Source organism: Haliotis cracherodii, unplaced genomic scaffold, assembly GCF_022045235.1.
Source record: "Haliotis cracherodii isolate W230 unplaced genomic scaffold, xgHalCrac1.p SCAF_37, whole genome shotgun sequence".
In the NCBI taxonomy this organism is placed as follows: Eukaryota; Metazoa; Mollusca; class Gastropoda; order Lepetellida; family Haliotidae; genus Haliotis; species Haliotis cracherodii.
The window spans coordinates 812255-832730 of NW_027266294.1; the positions used below are offsets into that span (position 1 = coordinate 812255).

The following is a 20476-nucleotide window of genomic DNA, read 5'->3' on the forward strand; positions in this document are numbered from 1 at the left end:
TGCGACTGTATCATGAGCATGTGTTTATGAATATCTAGCAAATAGTGATGACACCAGGTGTTCGCGAAGAGGTCGGCGTATCCTGCCCCACGGTCGTACGAGTCACAAACACAAATGTAGTAGAGGACAAGGCTCCGGTTAGGACAGCTAACACAGAACAGGCTACTGGGGTGTGAGATGACAGCCTTGCCACGGAGTCAGTATGTAGTTATATGTATGTAGTAGAGGACAAGGCTCCGGGTAGGACAGCAAACACAGAACAGGCTACTGGGGTGTGAGATGACAGCCTTGCCACGGAGTCAGTATGTAGTTATATGTATGTAGTAGAGGACAAGGCTCCGGGCAGGACAGCAAACACAGAACAGGCTACTGGGGTGTGAGATGACAGCCTTGCCACGGAGTCAGTATGTAGTTATATGTATGTAGTAGAGGACAAGGCTCCGGGTAGGACAGCAAACACAGAACAGGCTACTGGGGTGTGAGATGACAGCCTTGCCACGGAGTCAGTATGTAGTTATATGTATGTAGTAGAGGACAAGGCTCCGGGTAGGACAGCAAACACAGAACAGGCTACTGGGGTGTGAGATGACAGCCTTGCCACGGAGTCAGTATGTAGTTATATGTATGTAGTAGAGGACAAGGCTCCGGGCAGGACAGCAAACACAGAACAGGCTACTGGGGTGTGAGATGACAGCCTTGCCACGGAGTCAGTATGTAGTTATATGTATGTAGTAGAGGACAAGGCTCCGGGCAGGACAGCAAACACAGAACAGGCTACTGGGGTGTGAGATGACAGCCTTGCCACGGAGTCAGTATGTAGTTATATGTATGTAGTAGAGGACAAGGCTCCGGGTAGGACAGCAAACACAGAACAGGCTACTGGGGTGTGAGATGACAGCCTTGCCACGGAGTCAGTATGTAGTTATATGTATGTAGTAGAGGACAAGGCTCCGGGTAGGACAGCAAACACAGAACAGGCTACTGGGGTGTGAGATGACAGCCTTGCCACGGAGTCAGTATGTAGTTATATGTATGTAGTAGAGGACAAGGCTCCGGGCAGGACAGCAAACACAGAACAGGCTACTGGGGTGTGAGATGACAGCCTTGCCACGGAGTGAGTATGTAGTTATATGTATGTAGTAGAGGACAAGGCTCCGGGTAGGACAGCAAACACAGAACAGGCTACTGGGGTGTGAGTTGACAGCTGGACTTTCTTTCATGTGCAATGCACATACGCTAGCTGGTTATAACTCGGCTAATATGCATAAGAATACAATTGAAATATCAAATAGATTAAATATAACAAACATATCACAGGATGTCAACACACCAATGAATTAACTACATTTAGATACACGGTTCGTCCAGTTGAATATGCTATGCATACAATACATGTTACTGATACTTGATATGATATATTAATGTATCAGAGATGCAGAACAGTAGTTACAGTTACCGTAGTTATAGTTACAGTAGTTACAGTTACAGTTGTTACAGTTGTTACAGTTACAGAAGTTACAGCTACAGTTGTTACAGTTACAGTTGTTACAGTTACAGTTGTTACAGTTACAGTTGTTACAGCTACAGTAGTTACAGTTACAGTAGTTACAGTTACAGTAGTTACAGCTACAGGTGTTACAGTTACAGTAGTTACAGCTACACTAGTCACAGCTACAGTAGTTACAGTTATAGTTGTTACAGCTACAGTAGTTACAGCTACAGTAGTTACAGCTACAGTAGTTACAGCTACACTAGTCACAGCTACAGTAGTTACAGTTACAGTTGTTACAGCTACACTAGTTACAGCTACAGTAGTTACAGTTACAGTTGTTACAGCTACACTAGTTACAGCTACAGTAGTTACAGTTACAGTAGTTACAGTTACAGTTGTTACAGTTACAGTAGTTACAGTTACAGAAGTTACAGCTACAGTAGTTACAGTTACAGTAGTTACAGTTACAGTAGTTACAGTTACAGTAGTTACAGCTACAGGTGTTACAGTTACAGTTGTTACAATTACAGTTGTTACAATAACAGTTGTTACAGTTACAGTTGTTACAGTTACAGTTGTTACAGCTACAGTAGTTACAGTTACAGTAGTTACAGCTACAGTAGTCACAGTTACAGTTGTTACAGTTACAGTTGTTGCAGTTACAGTAGCTACAGTTACAGTAGTTACAGTCAGAGTTGTTACAGTTACAGTTGTTACAGTTACAGTAGTAACAGTTACAGTTGTTACAGTTACACTTGTGGTTTTAAGCCAGATTACAGTTACAGTAGTTACAGCTACACTAGTTACAGCTACAGTAGTTACAGTTACAGCAGTTACAGCTACAGAAGTTACAGTTACAGTTGTTACAGTTACAGCAGTTACAGCTACAGAAGTTACAGTTACAGTAGTTACAGTTACAGCAGTTACAGCTACAGTAGTTACAGCTACAGTAGTTACAATTACAGTTGTTACAGTTACAGTTGTTACAGCTACAGTAGTCACAGTTACAGTAGTCACAGTTACAGTTGTTGCAGTTACAGTAGCTACAGTTACAGTAGTTACAGTTACAGTTGTTGCAGTTACAGTAGTTACAGTTACAGTAGTTACAGTTACAGTTGTTACAGTTACAGTTGTTACAGTTACAGTAGTAACAGTTACAGTAGTTACAGTTACACTTGTGGTTTTAAGCCAGATTACAACTTACAATACTTAAGACGGTTACATAAGTACCGCCTCCACAAATTGCCATGATATAACAGAATGTACACAAACTATACACATAACTAACCACTGTGTGGCAATAAGCTGGCAACTATGCTGACTCGACTATTTCAGAGTCCGAAAGGCATACGGTTGTATTCATAGGAACCTAATGGACCGACAGTGAAAGCTGTTCTTTCCTTGTGGCATTCCTCAATCTCTACTTGGTGATAGCCGCTTTTCATATCTAACGTGCTGTAGAACGTGGATCCCGAAAGGGCATCAAACATCTCTTCTATGCATGGCAAAGCATAAGAGTCCTTCATGGTCTGTTGATTGAGCTGTCTGAAGTCCACGCACATTCGCAGCTTTCCACTTTTCTTGCGCACCAATATAACATTAGATGACCAAGGTGAAAAGGACTGACGGATGATGACACTTGCAAGAAGTCGTTTGAGGTGCTCCTTTACTTCTTGGTACATGACTGGTGGAATCCGTCTGTGCCTCTGCTTAAAAGCTCGTTCATTCTCTAGGTAAGTCCTGTGCTTCACTGTTGTCACATGCCCATTGTGTGATAAGGAGTAGTTCTACCTTTCTCCATTCCCAAGATAGTACACAGCTCCTTCTATGGCGGCTCTCAAAATTCGCTCCCTGGTCAATGTGTATACGCTTGGGAATTCCATAGTGTAGAATGAAGTTTCTAAAGAACACTTCAGCTGTTGTCTTTGCAGTCATATTGCGTGTTGGAATAGCTTGTGCATATCTTGTAAAATGAATTGTAATGACAAGCACACACTGATGACCTCCCTTGGAAACTTCCAGTGACAAAAAGTCAAGACAGACTAACTCCAAAGGCTGTGTGGTAGTTATGTTCATCAGAGGCGCATGAGCATGGGTAGGGGGCTTCCTGCGCAAGCATCTTCCACATCCTTGGATCCAGTCTTTTACTGGATTCCTGGCTAAAAGAAGCGATCACGTAGGAGTGATAGGGTCCGATCTCTACCAAGATGTCCAACATCGTCGTATAATCCTCTCAAAGTATCTTCTATGAAGGCAGAAGGCAGTACCAGCTGTTGTTTCTCTTGTCTATCCAGGATGACTTTTCTGTACAAAACTCCACTCTGTAATGTCAGACTGTCAAAGTGCCGATAAAAGGCAGTATTGGCTGGACATGGTGGATAATCCTGTCGTCTGGGTTTCTTTGTTGCTTTCACCAGTTCTATCCATGGTCTAAGAATGTCAGATGACTGAGCCATTCTCAAGTCTCGCTGTGTCATTGTCTGAAGATGCTATCCAGGTGGATCCATATGTGTGACCTCTGGTGTTACGGAGAAGCACAGGGACTGTATAACTGGATGATCTTGTAGAGTATTGCATACTGCTCTTACTGATTCAGCTGACATTTTCGAGTGGTGATTACCATTCTCTGTTCCTGGTAGTCTGGAGAGCCCATCTGGATCAGCATTATTGAGGCCTGGTCTGTATACAATGTCAAAATTGTATGCAGCAAGGGCTTCTAGCCATCCGTGTCCTGTGGCATCAAGTTTAGCTGAGGTGAGTACATAAGTAAGAGGGTTATTATCTGTGTAGATGGTAAAAGTATTACCATACAGATAATCATGAAACTTTTCAGTCACCGCCCACTTTAGTGCTAGAAACTCAAGGCGATGAGCTGAATAGTTTTCCTCTGATTTGCTAAGTCCTCTACCTGCATAGCTGAGCAATAAAATAAAATGACTACAACTGCATTTAATTATGTACGTGAATTATACTTAAAAGGTAAAATTCAAGAAATAGTCAAAATATGTAACTGCCACATACTTGCCTCCTGTGAAAATGACGTCCACGTCATTCTGGTTGTTCATCAACAACAGAAAGTAGTGATTTGGATATACCACTGCTGATGTGACCAATGACGCCGGTAGCGGGGGAGGTTGGATGGGGTAGGGGAGGTTCCTGACAAGCACACATCCACAATGTGTATATGTGGCAGATACATTTTATTGTATTATTATATTTATGTAAATATTAGTTTTAAGTCATTCAAGCGTTGCATTGATATTTGTTTAATGACAATTGCTTTAAGAATTGCAGGTATATTATTTCCGATTTTAACTAATGAATGTATTTTTTCTATCAACAGGTTTGGTCATTTTTGATACAGACTATAATTATAAGGACACAGAAGGTTGGGTCTATTATTAGCTCTATAGTTAGTTTTATTCTAATATGATTAAGGCTAGATAGGTAGGGCTACCACATTATTACGTGGCCTGATTTAATCAACACCAATTGGATCATTCAAACTCTTGCCCTGTTTCTTAATTCAAATCTGCACTTCACATTCACCCTTTGCACCATCAGGATTGTAATACCATGGAGTCATAAACAGATGCAAATACCTCACAGGTTAGTTTAATCTTTTACATTGGTTTATTAGTGTGTAAACTTCATATGTTATATTTGTATTGTGTGGGTTTAAATAAAACCAGTAAATTCAACTTTTATAATGGTAAGTCTAACCTAAATGTAAATAACACTTTAGTCAGGTTTTAGTGCATTTCAGAGTATAGAATTAATACCAAAAAAAATATCAAATAACTCTTATAATTCATTCAGGTAATTATAATTTCCCTATGAGTGAATTGTTGCATGTTTGAGTGCTTGATTGACTAATTTCATATATGAGAGGAAGAATAGTGTATATGTGAATGTAAGTACGAATGTGATTTAAGCCTAAGTTGTTTTGATGTGTTCCATGCGTTTGTAATGATAATAGATATTTTGATTTGTAGTTACCCCAGAATTAATGTTGTATATTGTTTACACGGATTTTAGGTACGCTTGGTATATCTGGCTTGGCGGAGCTTAGTGAACGTCGTGTGCACCCTAGTGCCATACACCGGGTAGGAACTATGTTATTTTGCATTCTCGTATGTTTATGTGATACTGAGTATCTATTCTATAGGGGAGGTTCCTGACAAGCACACCTCCACAATGTGTACATATTTGTCTGTATTCTATATACACTGTTAGGTCGGGGAGGTGGGGTGGGGTAGGAGAGGTTTCTGACAAGCACACCTCCACAATGTGTACATATCGGTCTGTATTCTATATGTACTGGTAGGTCGGGGGAGTGGGGTTGTGTGGGGTAGGGGAGGTTCCTGATAAGCACACATCCACAATGTGTACATATTTGTCTGCATTCTATATGCACTGGTAGGTCGGGGGAAGTGGGGTGGGGTAGGGGAGGTTCCTGACAAGCACACATCCACAATGTTTACATATTTGTCTGTATTCTATATGTACTGGTACGTCGGGGAAGTGGGGTGGGGTAGGGGAGGTGCCTGACAAGCACACATCCACAATGGCAAATCAACAAAGTTTGACTTATCCGGGATTCAATACATCAGGCTTCACAGCATTACATAAAGAACAGCCGAACATGTAGTTCTGACAAGCGGGATTGTGCATTACCGATATCAGATCACATAGTAAACAAGTCAATGCACTGATGTTTTTAGCATTTCATCCAGGTCCATCAACTGTTCTTTGATTCTTCCCGCCGTATTAAGGCCGGTATATTTGTGCAAGGTTGTGCCAAATATTTTAAGTTCGCTTTTGGCACACCCAGTTCAACACTCCCAGGTTAAAATAGTGATAAATATGGTGATTGTTTGCTAGGTATTCGACACAAACCAGTTCGAAATAACGGGGTTCCAATGTAGTTAATTCAGTGTCCTTATTTACATATAGAACATCACAATCACTTACCTGGTTTGTGATATATTTTGAATTAACTCATTCGATTACGTGAATTGTCAAATAATAACGTGTGCCCTGTTTCAGAATGCTTTGCTCGGACGTGCAATATGTGCAGGGCGACCACTGATAACTCACACATTCACTATTCTTCCTGTTCTTTGTGACAAATAGCCAGTTGACATGCCGAGTGTATCTGAATTTAGAGTTTGTACTTCCTCCTTCTCTGACATTGTATTGATTGTCAAAAGCATCATCCTTTCGTATCAACCCCCCCCCCCCCCCCCAACCCCCCCAATATCTCTAAGAAAACATCATACATTCCCTATGTGAAACTTTTTAATTAATAGATATAACGTGCACATTTACAGTTGACGACTTGACTTTCAGTCTGTGATTCTCGGCTTCATGCTGCATACATGGTGACAGAGTGACCCCAATATGTCGTTTAATGAAACGCGACAGTTCGACAGTACCAGTAGACTTCCTCAATAATAATTACTATCTGCGGTCTCCTAATTCTGGTATTGTACACTGAGCATGTGTCAGCCCTAACTTGCACCTCCCACAGTTTACCTGGAATAAGCCTTGACAACACATACACATTTCATGGAACACATTATTGCACACGGCCTGAATATAGGCCTATCGAGAAAGTTCTATACAACCAAAATACACGCATACAGTTTACACGACGCACTGTGTCAATATGCGAGTCCGCTGTGACGCCTTTGTGACGTTGTGTATGTTTCAGGCCAGGTATAGGTTAGAGATCATGTAAATGTTACAGACATGGTGTAGGTTAGAGATCATGTAAATGTTACAGACCAGGTGTAGGTTAGAGAGCATGTAAATGTTACATACCTGGTGAAGGTTAGAGATCATGTAAATGTTACATACCTGGTGTAGGTTAGACATCATGTAACTGTTACATACCTGGTGTAGGTTAGAGATCATGTAAAAGGTGCAGACCTAGTATAGGTTAGAGATCATGTAAATGTTACATACCTGGTGTAGGTTAGACATCATGTAAATGTTACAGACATGGTGTAGGTTAGAGATCATGTAAATGATGCAGACCTGGTATAGGTTAGAGATCATGTAAATGTTACATACCTGGTGTAGGTTAGAGGTCATGTAAATGTTACAAACCTGGTGTAGGTTAGAGATCATGTAAATGGTGCAGACCTGGTGTAGGTTAGAGATCATGTAAATGTTACAGACCTTGTGTAGGTTAGAGATCATGTAAATGTTGCAGACCTGGTGTAGGTTAGAGATCATGTAAATGTTGCAGACCTGGTGTAGGTTAGAGATCATGTAAATGTTACAGACCTTGTGTAGGTTAGACATCATGTAACTGTTACAGACCTGGTGTAGGTTAGAGATCATGTAAATGTTACATACCTGGTGTAGGTTAGAGATCATGTAAATGGTGCACACCTGGTGTAGGTTAGAGATCATGTAAATGTTACAGACATGGTGTAGGTAAGGCAACATATAACTGTTACAGACCTGGTGTAGGTTAGAGATCATGTAAATGTTACATACCTGGTGTAGGTTAGAGATCATGTAAATGGTGCAGACATGGTGTAGGTTAGAGATCATGTAACTGTTACAGACCTGGTGTAGGTTAGAGATCATGTAAATGTTACAGACATTGTGTAGGTTAGACATCATGTAAATGGTGCAGACCTGTTGTAGGCTAGAGATCATGTAAATGTTACAGACATGGTGTAGGTTAGAGATCATGTAACTGTTACATACCTGGTGTACGTTAGAGATCATGTAACTGTTACAGACCTGGTGTAGGTTAGAGATCATGTAAATGTTACAGACATTGTGTAGGTTAGACATCATGTAAATGGTGCAGACCTGGTGTAGGTTAGAGATCATGTAAATGTTACAGACATGGTGTAGTTTAGACATCATGTAACTGTTACAGACATGGCGTAGGTTAGAGATCATGTAAATGTTACATACCTGGTGTAGGTTAGAGATCATGTAAATGTTACAGACCTGGTGTAGGTTAGAGATCATGTAAATGGTGCAGACCTGGTGTAGGTTAGTGATCATGTAAATGTTACAGACCTGGTGTAGGTTAGACATCATGTAAATGTTACAGACATGGTGTAGGTTAGAGATCATGTAAATGTTACATACCTGGTGTAGGTTAGAGATCATGTAAATGTTACAGACCTGGTGTAGGTTAGAGATCATGTAAATGTTACAGACCAGGTGTAGGTTAGAGATCATGTAACTGTTACATACCTGGTGTAGGTTAGAGATCATGTAAATGTTACAGACATGGTGTAGGTTAGAGATCATGTAAATGGTGCAGACCTGGTGTTGGTTAGACATCATGTAACTGTTACAGACCTGGTGTAGGTTAGAGATCATGTAAATGTTACAGACCTGGTATAGGTTAGAGATCATGTAAATGTTACATACCTGGTGTAGGTTAGAGATCATGTAAATGTTACAGACCTGGTGTAGGTTAGAGATCACGTAAATGTTACAGACCTGGTGTAGGTTAGAGATCATGTAAATGTTACAGACATGGTGTAGGTTAGACATCATGTAAATATTACAGACCTGGTGTAGGTTAGAGATCATGTAAATGGTGCAGACCAGGTGTAGGTTAGAGATCATGTAACTGTTACATACCTGGTATAGGTTAGAGATCATGTAAATGTTACATACCTGGTGTCGGTTAGAGATCATGTAAATGTTACAGACATGGTGTAGGTTAGACATCATGTAAATGTTACAGACCTTGTGTAGGTTAGAGATCATGTAAATGGTGCAGACATGGTGTAGGTTAGACATCATGTAAATGTTACAGACCTGGTGTAGGTTAGAGATCATGTAAATAGTGCAGACCAGGTGGAGGTTAGAGATCATGTAACAGTTACATACCTGGTATAGTTTAGAGATCATGTAAATGTTACATACCTGGTGTAGGTTAGAGATCATGTAAATGTTACAGACATGGTGTAGGTTAGACATCATGTAAATGTTACAGACCTTGTGTAGGTTAGAGATCATGTAAATGGTGCAGACCTGGTGTAGGTTAGAGATCATGTAACTGTTACAGACATGGTGTAGGTTAGAGATCATGTAACTGTTACATACCTGGTGTAGGTTAGACATCATGTAACTGTTAAAGACATGGCGTAGGTTAGAGATCATTTAAATGGTGCAGACCAGGTGTAGGTTAGACATCATGTAACTGTTACAGACATGGTGTAGGTTAGAGATCATGTAAATGTTACAGACCTGGTGTAGGTTAGAGATCATGTAAATGTTACAGACATGGTGTAGGTTAGACATCATGTAAATGGTGCAGACCTGGTATAGGTTAGAGATCATGTAAATGTTACAGACCTGGTGTAGGTTAGAGATCATGTAAATGTTACAGACCTTGTGTAGGTTAGAGATCATGTAAATGGTGCAGACATGGTGTAGGTAAGAGATCATGTAACTGTTACAGACATGGTGTAGGTTAGAGATCATGTAAATGGTGCAGACCTGGTGTAGGTTAGACATCATGTAACTGTTACATACCTGGTGTAGGTTAGACATCATGTAACTGTTAAAGACATGGCGTAGGTTAGAGATCATTTAAATGGTGCAGACCAGGTGTAGGTTAGACATCAAGTAACTGTTACAGACATGGTGTAGGTTAGAGATCATGTAAATGTTACAGACCAGGTGTAGGTTAGAGATCATGTAAATGTTACAGACATGGTGTAGGTTAGAGATCATGTAAATGTTACAGACATGGTGTAGGTTAGAGATCATGTAAATGTTACAGACATGGTGTAGGTTAGAGATCATGTAAATGGTGCAGACCTGGTGTAGGTTAGACATCATGTAACTGTTACAGACCTGGTGTAGGTTAGAGATCATGTAAATGTTACAGACATGGTATAGGTTAGAGATCATGTAACTGTTACATACCTGGTGTAGGTTAGAGATCATGTAAATGTTACAGACCTGGTGTAGGTTAGAGATCATGTAAATGTTACATACCTGGTGTAGGTTAGAGATGATGTAAATGTTACAGACATGGTGTAGGTTAGACATCATGTAAATGTTACAGACCTTGTGTAGGTTAGAGATCATATAAATGGTGCAGACCAGGTGTAGGTTAGAGATCATGTAAATGTTACAGACATGGTGTAGGTTACAGATCATGTACATGTTACAGACATGGTGTAGGTTAGAGATCATGTAAATGTTACAGACATGGTGTAGGTTAGAGATCATGTAAATGGTGCAGACCTGGTGTAGGTTAGACATCATGTAACTGTTACAGACCTGGTGTAGGTTAGAGATCATGTAAATGGTACAGACCAGGTGTAGGTTAGAGATCATGTAACTGTTACATACCTTGTATAGGTTAGAGATCATGTAAATGTTACATACCTGGTGTAGGTTAGAGATCATGTAAATGTTACAGACATGGTGTAGGTTAGAGACCATGTAAATGTTACAGACCTTGTGTAGGTTAGAGATCATGTAAATGGTGCAGACCTGGTGTAGGTTAGAGATCATGTAACTGTTACATACCTGGTGTAGGTTAGAGATCATGTAACTGTTACATACCTGGGGTAGGTTAGAGATCATGTAACTGTTACAGACCTGGTGTAGGTTAGAGATTATGTAAATGTTACAGACATTGTGTAGGTTAGACATCATGTAAATGGTGCAGACCTGGTGTAGGTTAGAGATCATGTAAATGTTACAGACATGGTGTAGGTTAGACATCATCTAACTGTTAGAGACCTGGTGTAGGTTAGACATCATGTAAATGTTACAGACCAGGTGTAGGTTAGAGATCATGTAAATGTTACAGACATGGTGTAGGTTAGAGATCATGTAAATGTTACATACCTGGTGTAGGTTAGAGATGATGTAAATGTTACAGACCTGGTGTAGGTTAGAGATCATGTAAATGTTACAGACCTGGTGTAGGTTAGAGATCATGTAAATGTTACATACCTGGTGTAGGTTAGCGATCATGTAAATGTTACATACCTGGTGTAGGTTAGACATCATGTAACTGTTACAGACCTGGTGTAGGTTAGAGATCATGTAAATGTTACAGACATGGTGTAGGTTAGAGATCATGTAAATGTTACATACCTGGTGTAGGTTAGAGATCATGTAAATGTTACAGACATAGTGGTTAGAGATCATGTAAATGTTACAGACCTGGTGTAGGTTAGAGATCATGTAAATGTTACATACCTGGTGTAGGTTAGAGATCATGTAAATGTTAGAGACCTGGTGTAGGTTAGAGATCATGTAAATTGTGCAGACCAGGTGTAGGTTAGAGATCATGTAACTGTTACATACCTGGTATAGGTTAGAGATCATGTAAATGTTACATACCTGGTGTAGGTTAGAGATCATGTAACTGTTACAGACATGGTGTAGGTAAGACATCATGTAAATGTTACAGACATGGTGTAGGTTAGAGATCATGTAAAAGTTACATACCTGGTGTAGGTTAGAGATCATGTAAATGGTGCAGACATGGTGTAGGTTAGAGATCATGTAACTGTTACATACTTGGTATAGGTTAGAGATCATGTAAATGTTACAGACCAGGTGTAGGTTAGAGATCATGTAAATGTTACAGACCTGGTGTAGGTTAGAGATCATGTAAATGTTACATACCTGGTGTAGGTTAGAGATTATGTAAATGTTACATACCTGGTGTAGGTTAGAGATCATGTAAATGTTACAGACATGGTGTCGGTTAGAGATCATGTAATTGTTACATACCTGGTGTAGGTTAGACGTCATATAAGTGTTACAGACATGGTGTAGGTTAGAGATCATGTAAATGTTACAGACATGGTGTAGGTTAGAGATCTTGTAAATGTTACAGACCTTGTGTAGGTTAGAGATCATGTAAATGGTGCAGACCTGGTGTAGGTTAGAGATCATGTAAATGTTACATACCTGGTGTAGGTTAGAGATCATGTAAATGGTGCTGACCTAATGTAGGTTAGACATCATGTAAATGTTACAGACATGGTGTGTGGTAGAGAGCAGATGTATGTTAGAGACGATGTATATGGTATATGATCAGGTGTAAGTTAGAGACCAGGGCCCACTTGCACAAGCGATCTTAGCACTAAGACTATTGTAAGCCTATGTTAAAGTATGGGTGTATGTTACAGACCTGGTAAATGTTACAGACCAGCTGGATGTTACAGACTAGGTGGATGTTACAGACCTGGTATATGTTACAGACCAGGTAAATGTTACAGACCAGGTATATGTTACAGACCAGGTATATGTTACAGACCAGGTGTATGTTACAGACCAGGTATATGTTACAGACCAGGTGTATGTTACAGACCAGGTAAATGTTACAGACCAGGTATATGTTACAGACCAGGTATATGTTACAGACCAGGTGGATGTTACAGACTAGGTGGATGTTACAGACCTGGTATATGTTACAGACCAGGTAAATGTTACAGACCAGGTATATGTTACAGACCAGGTATATGTTACAGACCAGGTGTATGTTACAGACCAGGTATATGTTACAGACCAGGTGTATGTTACAGACCAGGTAAATGTTACAGACCAGGTATATGTTACAGACCAGGTATATGTTACAGACCAGGTGTATGTTACAGACCAGGTATATGTTACAGACCAGGTGTATGTTACAGACCAGGTAAATGTTACAGACCAGGTATATGTTACAGACCAGGTAAATTTTACAGACCAGGTATATGTTACAGACCAGGTGTATGTTACAGACCAGGTATATGTTACAGACCAGGTGTATGTTACAGACCAGGTATATGTTACAGACCAGGTATATGTTACAGACCAGGTGTTTGTTACAGACCAGGTAAATGTTACAGACCAGGTGTATGTTACAGACCAGGTATATGTTACAGACCAGGTGGATGTAACAGACCTGGTATTTGTTACAGACCTCGCATATGTTACAGACCAGGTGGATCTTACAGACATATATGTGGTCTGTAACAGATATATAGATAGATAAACATGTCACACGTCTGTATGTATTTATACGACACCCTGCACAACACGGTAACGGACATCCATGATTGAGTTTTTAGTACGACTCCGGGGCCTGACTGGGTCGGTGTTGTCACAACACACGTATACAGTGAGGGTTCGAAATCAACAATGAACAGATTGAAGTTTTATCTTTTGTCGCTATTATGACTCTTTTGAATGGTATTAGCATGTGTAAAGATGTAAACATGCTATATTTCAAGAGTGAACATTCATAAGACTGTCGATATGTCCTCCTTTGTCAACACAAATAAAGTTGGTGTCATCACCGGGAGTGGGACACGGCTTGGCTGATAGACAAAACAGTTCGGATTACGTCTGCGTTTGAAAGGCAGCGTTTTCATGACTGCAATATGGCTTTATCTGACAGTAATGTCTTTTCAATTACACTTCATACGGTTCGTCCTGTGTCAATAGTCCCTCACCTTCATTGTATGCCTGTAGTCCACCTGACGCACATGGAAATACCTGAACACTGCGAGCATACAGAAAGACATGTGTATTTATATGTAAATTCACTCAGAAAGTCTACCCCATGACAGACTAGCTAAATGTATACGCCAGTTTGAGTGTGTATTTGTATAAGGATATTGTAATGAACAATATTGAAAATAACCTGTGAAGTACATCAGTGAACACGCTCATGTAGACTATGTAATAACTCATCAATGTTGGTGATCACTGAAATATTTACTCTTTGCTTTGGAGAAGACCGCCCCCTCCTCCCCATCCCACCTCCTTAATCCGGATAATCAAGAAACCAGATATCGAGATTCTTTTGTTAACAGACGGACGCCTTATTTGAGTCTCACCTCCACAAACATATATGGTACACAAATAGGTTACAATAATTGAGCTATTCGACACGGAATTATAAGAAACTATTTGTCAGTAATACATGTGTCTGATGCATATGCAAACGTAAAACATTAACTGAACATCATAAAACAGTGAAACATTAATGTTTAATATTATCCAACATTGTACATATTTAATAAGAGCAAGTTTTTGTCGTTAGAAGACACGCATCTGAATAAACAGGACTATACGTTTTCCTTATCAGTAACATTACCGACGTTATCTAATAGTTCATCTATTAATTACATTAGTTCTTCCATCTGTATATACAGGGCGATAGAGTAAACCATGACATTCATCTTCAATAAAATCGTTACCGTAGAAACAAGTTTGTTTCACAGAGGGGCTACCATTATATCTTCCAGTTTCAACTTTTAGCGGAGCAACAAATCTTAAACAAACTAATGCCCTCTGGAAGGGACGAGACATATGAAGAGTAACTATTATTCTACACCAGACACGTGTTTAAAAGTTGTAGTAAAACTCTCAGTTGATTGCCTCCTGTACCCATGCCACTCTGTACTACTTGATTCCACTGGGTCGTATATCTTCACAATATAACACATTTTACTTCCTCCTTCCCTGACATTGTATTGACTGCGTTGTCAACAACCCCTCTCTCTCTCCCCTTTTAGAATCCCAGATAGCATGGTAACGTTTGTTCAATGGTGGTGCAATGTTCTACGTTGTCAAATTAGGCTTATATCCTCGGCCAACCCAAATGTGTTCATTGGCACGTCGGCGCAGTGTAACGTCCCAAACCAATGTGATGCCAATGTCCGATTTTATATAATATATTTTTGAAGTTTGCACGAGATACGGCTTTTCCATTGGACGAGAGGTCGGTCACATCAACGGGAAATTGACATTCATAAGTGTATGAACGACACAATTTGACGTTCATACATTTTTCACGAGATCGTGTTTTTGAAATGACGTAAACACTGACGGACTACTTCCACATTTTTCGAGGAAGCCCTGGGAATTCCCCACCACGAATAAATACAGAAGCGTTCTTACTGATCATTTAGAACCTTTACTCTTTGACTCAGTCTTTTAGCATACATTGACAAACGTCAGAGACTGACTGCATGATCGTTCACGAATAGCCTCGCTACGACCAATCCAAGTGAGCAAAACGAAAAAATGCACATCCAAATTATGGTAGTTTCGACTCGATCCGTGTCTAGGCTGACAATGAGTGTCAACAGTGTCTATTTGACACATCTTTAATCACCTTTCAATAATCGGCCAATTGATCAATGAAGACTAAAACATGTAACCGCCACAGGTTCGTAAACAACTTCCGAAATCTCTCCCGTCACGTTTACTGTGGCGGCCATTTTGACGTCTTTTACATGATGTAAATGTCTGATATAAATGAGACACGACAGTTCGACAGTACCAGCAGACACCCTTAATAACATGACGGTAAATCACTAAAACCTGAAGCCTGTGGTGTGCTAGTTGTTGTACATGATGTAAATGTCTGTGTTACCTGAGACACAACAGTTCGACAGTACCAGCAGACATCCTTAATAACATGACGGTAAATCACTAAAAACTGAAGCCTGTTGTGTGCTAGTTCTAGAAACTGGCAGCCCTGAATTATAGCACCTCCTACAGTTTATATAGAATAAGCACACGCCTTGACAACACATACTCATTTCATGGAATACATAACTGACAAGGCCTGAATATAGGCCTATCGAGAAAGTTCTATACAAGCAAAATACACATATTCACTTGTGTCAATATGCGAGTCTTACTTCTGTCTGCGTGTTATGTTCGGCCCCTGTGACAATGATATTCTCAACCAAGCACACTGCACTCACCAACAACTTCTAACAGCCACCTGGAGAGTAACATTGATACAGTCTCAATGCAGTCTCATATGAAAAAGAAATCTTTTCAAGTCAACACAAAAGCTCCGTGATAACATGACGCAGACAGAGTGTATACACCAAAGTCAAGTCACATGATCACGTGTACAGTGTTACGCACAGTCAGATCACTTGATCAAGTGTACAGTGTTACATACAGCCAGATCACTTGATCACGTGTACAGTCTTACCTACGGTCAGATCACTTGATCACGTGTACAGTGTTACGTGCTGCCAGATCACTTCATCAAGTGTACAGTGTTACGTACAGTCAGATCACTTGATCACGTGTACAGTGTTACGTACAGTCAGGTCACTTGATCAAGTTTTCATTGTTACGTACAGTCAGATCACTTGATCACGTGTACAGTGTTACAGTCAGGTCACTTGATCAAGTGTACAGTGTTACATACAGTCAGTTCTCTTGATCACGTGTACAGTGTTACAGTCAAGTCACATGATCAAGTCTACAGTGTTACGTACAGACATGTCACTTGATCACGTGTACCGTGTTACGTACAGTCAGATCACTTGATCACGTGTACAGTGTTACAGTCAGGTCACTTGATCAATTCATCAAATGTACAGTTTTACAGTCAGATCACTTGATCACGTGTGCAGTGTTACGTACAGTCAGATCACTTGATCACGTGTACAGTGTTACAGTCAGGTCACTTGATCAAGTGTACAGTGTTACATACAGTCAGTTCTCTTGATCACGTGTACAGTGTTACAGTCAAGTCACATGATCAAGTCTACAGTGTTACGTGCAGTCAGGTCAATTGATCACGTGTACAGTGTTACGCACAGTCAGGTCACTTGATCACGTGTACAGTGTTACGTACAGTCAGGTCACTTGATCACGTGTACAGTGTTACGTGCAGTCAGGTCAATTGATCACGTGTACAGTGTTACGCACAGTCAAGTCACATGATCAAGTCTACAGTGTTACGTACAGACATGTCACTTGATCACGTGTACAGTGTTACGTGCAGTCAGGTCAATTGATCACGTGTACAGTGTTACGCACAGTCAGGTCACTTGATCACGTGTACAGTGTTACGTACAGTCAGGTCACTTGACCACGTGTACAGTGTTACGTACAATCAGGTCACTTGACCACGTGTACAGTGTTACGTACAGTCAGGTCACTTGACCACGTGTACAGTGTTACGTACAGTCAGGTCACTTGATCAAGTTTTCATTGTTACGTACAGTCAGATCACTTGATCACGTGTACAGTGTTACAGTCAGGTCACTTGATCAAGTGTACAGTGTTACATACAGTCAGTTCTCTTGATCACGTGTACAGTGTTACAGTCAAGTCACATGATCAAGTCTACAGTGTTACGTACAGACATGTCACTTGATCACGTGTACCGTGTTACGTACAGTCAGATCACTTGATCACGTGTACAGTGTTACAGTCAGGTCACTTGATCAATTCATCAAATGTACAGTTTTACAGTCAGATCACTTGATCACGTGTGCAGTGTTACGTACAGTCAGATCACTTGATCACGTGTACAGTGTTACAGTCAGGTCACTTGATCAAGTGTACAGTGTTACATACAGTCAGTTCTCTTGATCACGTGTACAGTGTTACAGTCAAGTCACATGATCAAGTCTACAGTGTTACGTGCAGTCAGGTCAATTGATCACGTGTACAGTGTTACGCACAGTCAGGTCACTTGATCACGTGTACAGTGTTACGTACAGTCAGGTCACTTGATCACGTGTACAGTGTTACGTGCAGTCAGGTCAATTGATCACGTGTACAGTGTTACGCACAGTCAAGTCACATGATCAAGTCTACAGTGTTACGTACAGACATGTCACTTGATCACGTGTACAGTGTTACGTGCAGTCAGGTCAATTGATCACGTGTACAGTGTTACGTACAGTCAGGTCACTTGACCACGTGTACAGTGTTACGTACAATCAGGTCACTTGACCACGTGTACAGTGTTACGTACAGTCAGGTCACTTGACCACGTGTACAGTGTTACGCACAGTCAGGTCACTTGATCACGTGTACAGTGTTACGTACAGTCAGGTCACTTGACCACGTGTACAGTGTTACGTACAGAGGCCTTTACCACCGACATGAATTCTGCAGATCATGGTTTGCAAGCTTGTCTTTATGTTACAGCCAGTTTCAACAACAGGCTGTAGTAATATGGCCCGTCGTTATTCTATGAAGAAGTTCATGAATGTATCTGCCAACCAGTCGTTTAATAGTTTTACTCTATCTGCATCCAGGTGCTCGTATGTCCAGCCACCTAGGGACAGCAAAATGAGTCATCTGTTCACAGTTGTAACAAACAATTCATATATGCTGAAACCACCCGTTGTTAGTATGGCATGAGCGCATATCATATTATAAGACTGGTGTGATGTCACGTAGACGTTCCTGGTAGACAGAGGGTGGTTTTATCAAAATCTCCTACACTCGATCCGGGATATGAGGCTTGTTCCTGTCAACCGTCAGATTCCTCTGCACAGAGACCATGTCCAGTTTACAATCCTGACACAGGCAACTCCACATCCTGCCTCATCCCCCACCATAGTTGACTGTGGGACGTGCGTAGCTGGGCGTGTTTGTTGTAGGACCGGAACAACACGCTACAAGAACCTGCTCTCATTCGACAAGTGGACAGCCCTCAGGTTCCAGCCACTTCTCCCCAAAAGCTCCCTGCGATGACGACGTGACAGCACAGGATGATTGATCACCCTCCTTAACCCCAAACCTTCTCAATGTCTGTGACAACAGTTGTCTGCGGGGCATCCAGTTCTCCTTCAGACAGGTGCTTGTGGCAAAGGGTTGTCACGTGCACGTAACCCAGTGGAGCAGGTTGCGCTCTACATATGTTGACATCACACAAAACCTTGGACGCTCTTTACCTTATGTGTTTTTGATGTTTCTACTGATGTTTCTGTGTCAATCTGTTTATAACGGGATAGTTGTAATCTCACTATCTTTGTTCATCTTATCATCTATGTTCGTCTCACTATCAATGTCCATCTTATCACCTGTGTCCATCTCATCATCTGGGTCCATCTCACCATATACGTCCATCTCAACATCTGTGTCAATCTCATCATCTGTGCCCATCTCACCATTTAGGTCCATCTCACCATAAAGGTCCATCTCACCATCTATGTCCATCTTATCATCTATGTCCATCTCACCATCTATGTCCGTCTCACCATCTATGTCCATCTCACTATTTAGGTGCATCTCACCATCTGTGTCCATCTCATCATGTAGGTCAATCTCACAATCTATGTCCATCTTACCATCTATGTCCATCTCATCATGTAGGTCCATCTCACCATCTATGTCGGTCTCACCATTTATGTCCATCTCATCATGTAGGTCCATCTCACCATCTATGTCCATCTCACTAATTAGGTCCATCTCGCCATCTATGTCCATCTCATCATGTAGGTCAATTTCACCATCTATGTCCATCTTACCATCTATGTCCGTCTCACCATCTATGTCCATCTCACTATTTAGGTCCATCTCACCATTTGTGTCCATCTCATCATGCAGGTCCATCTCAACATCTATGTCCATCTCACTATTTAGGTCCATCTCATCATCTGTGTCCATCTCATCATGTAGGTCCATCTCACCATCTATGTCCATCTTACCATCTATGTCCATCTCATCATGTAGGTCCATCTCACCATCTATGTCCATCTCACCATCTGTGTCCATCTCATCATGTAGGTCCATCTCACCATCTATGTCCATCTCATCATGTAGGTCCATCTTACCATCTATGTCAATCTCACCATCTATGTCCATCTTACCATCTATGTCCATCTCATCATATAGGTCCATCTCACCATCTATGTCCATCTTACCATCTATGTCCATCTCATCATGTAGGTCCATCTTACCATCTATGTACACCTCATCATGTAGGTCCATCTTACCATCTATGTCCATCTCATCATGTAGGTCCATCTCACAATCTATGTCCATCTAACCATCTGTGTCCATCTCACCATCTATGTCCATCTTACCATCTATGTCCATCTCATCATGTAGGTCCATCTTACCATCTATGTCGATCTCATCATGTAGGTCCATCTCACCATCTATGTCCATCTTACCATCTATGTCCATCTCAACATTTATGTCCATCTTACCATCTATGTACATCTCATCATGTAGGTCCATCTTACCATC

General features: G+C 40.9%; 1 protein-coding gene across 1 annotated transcript; it reads right to left on the reverse strand.

The window, feature by feature from the left end:
- Window positions 1-18462: 18462 nt before the first annotated feature.
- Window positions 18463-20269, reverse strand: LOC139477876 (clumping factor A-like). The gene is made up of 2 exons (XM_071260309.1): window positions 19249-20269; window positions 18463-18554 (listed from the first exon to the last, which is right to left on the reverse strand). Exons 1-2 carry the CDS (start codon window positions 20267-20269, stop codon window positions 18463-18465), a joined length of 1113 nt encoding a protein of 370 aa, XP_071116410.1.
- Window positions 20270-20476: the final 207 nt, after the last annotated feature.

Excerpts from the sequence above, each read along its gene's own strand:
- LOC139477876 (XM_071260309.1), bottom strand. The coding sequence starts at position 20,269 with ATGGACATAGATTGTGAGATGGACCTACATGATGAGATGGACATAGAT. Across the intron at positions 18,555-19,248 it reads TGATAAGATGAACAAAGATA|GTGGCTGGACATACGAGCAC; the intron begins GTGAGATTACAA and ends TGCTGTCCCTAG.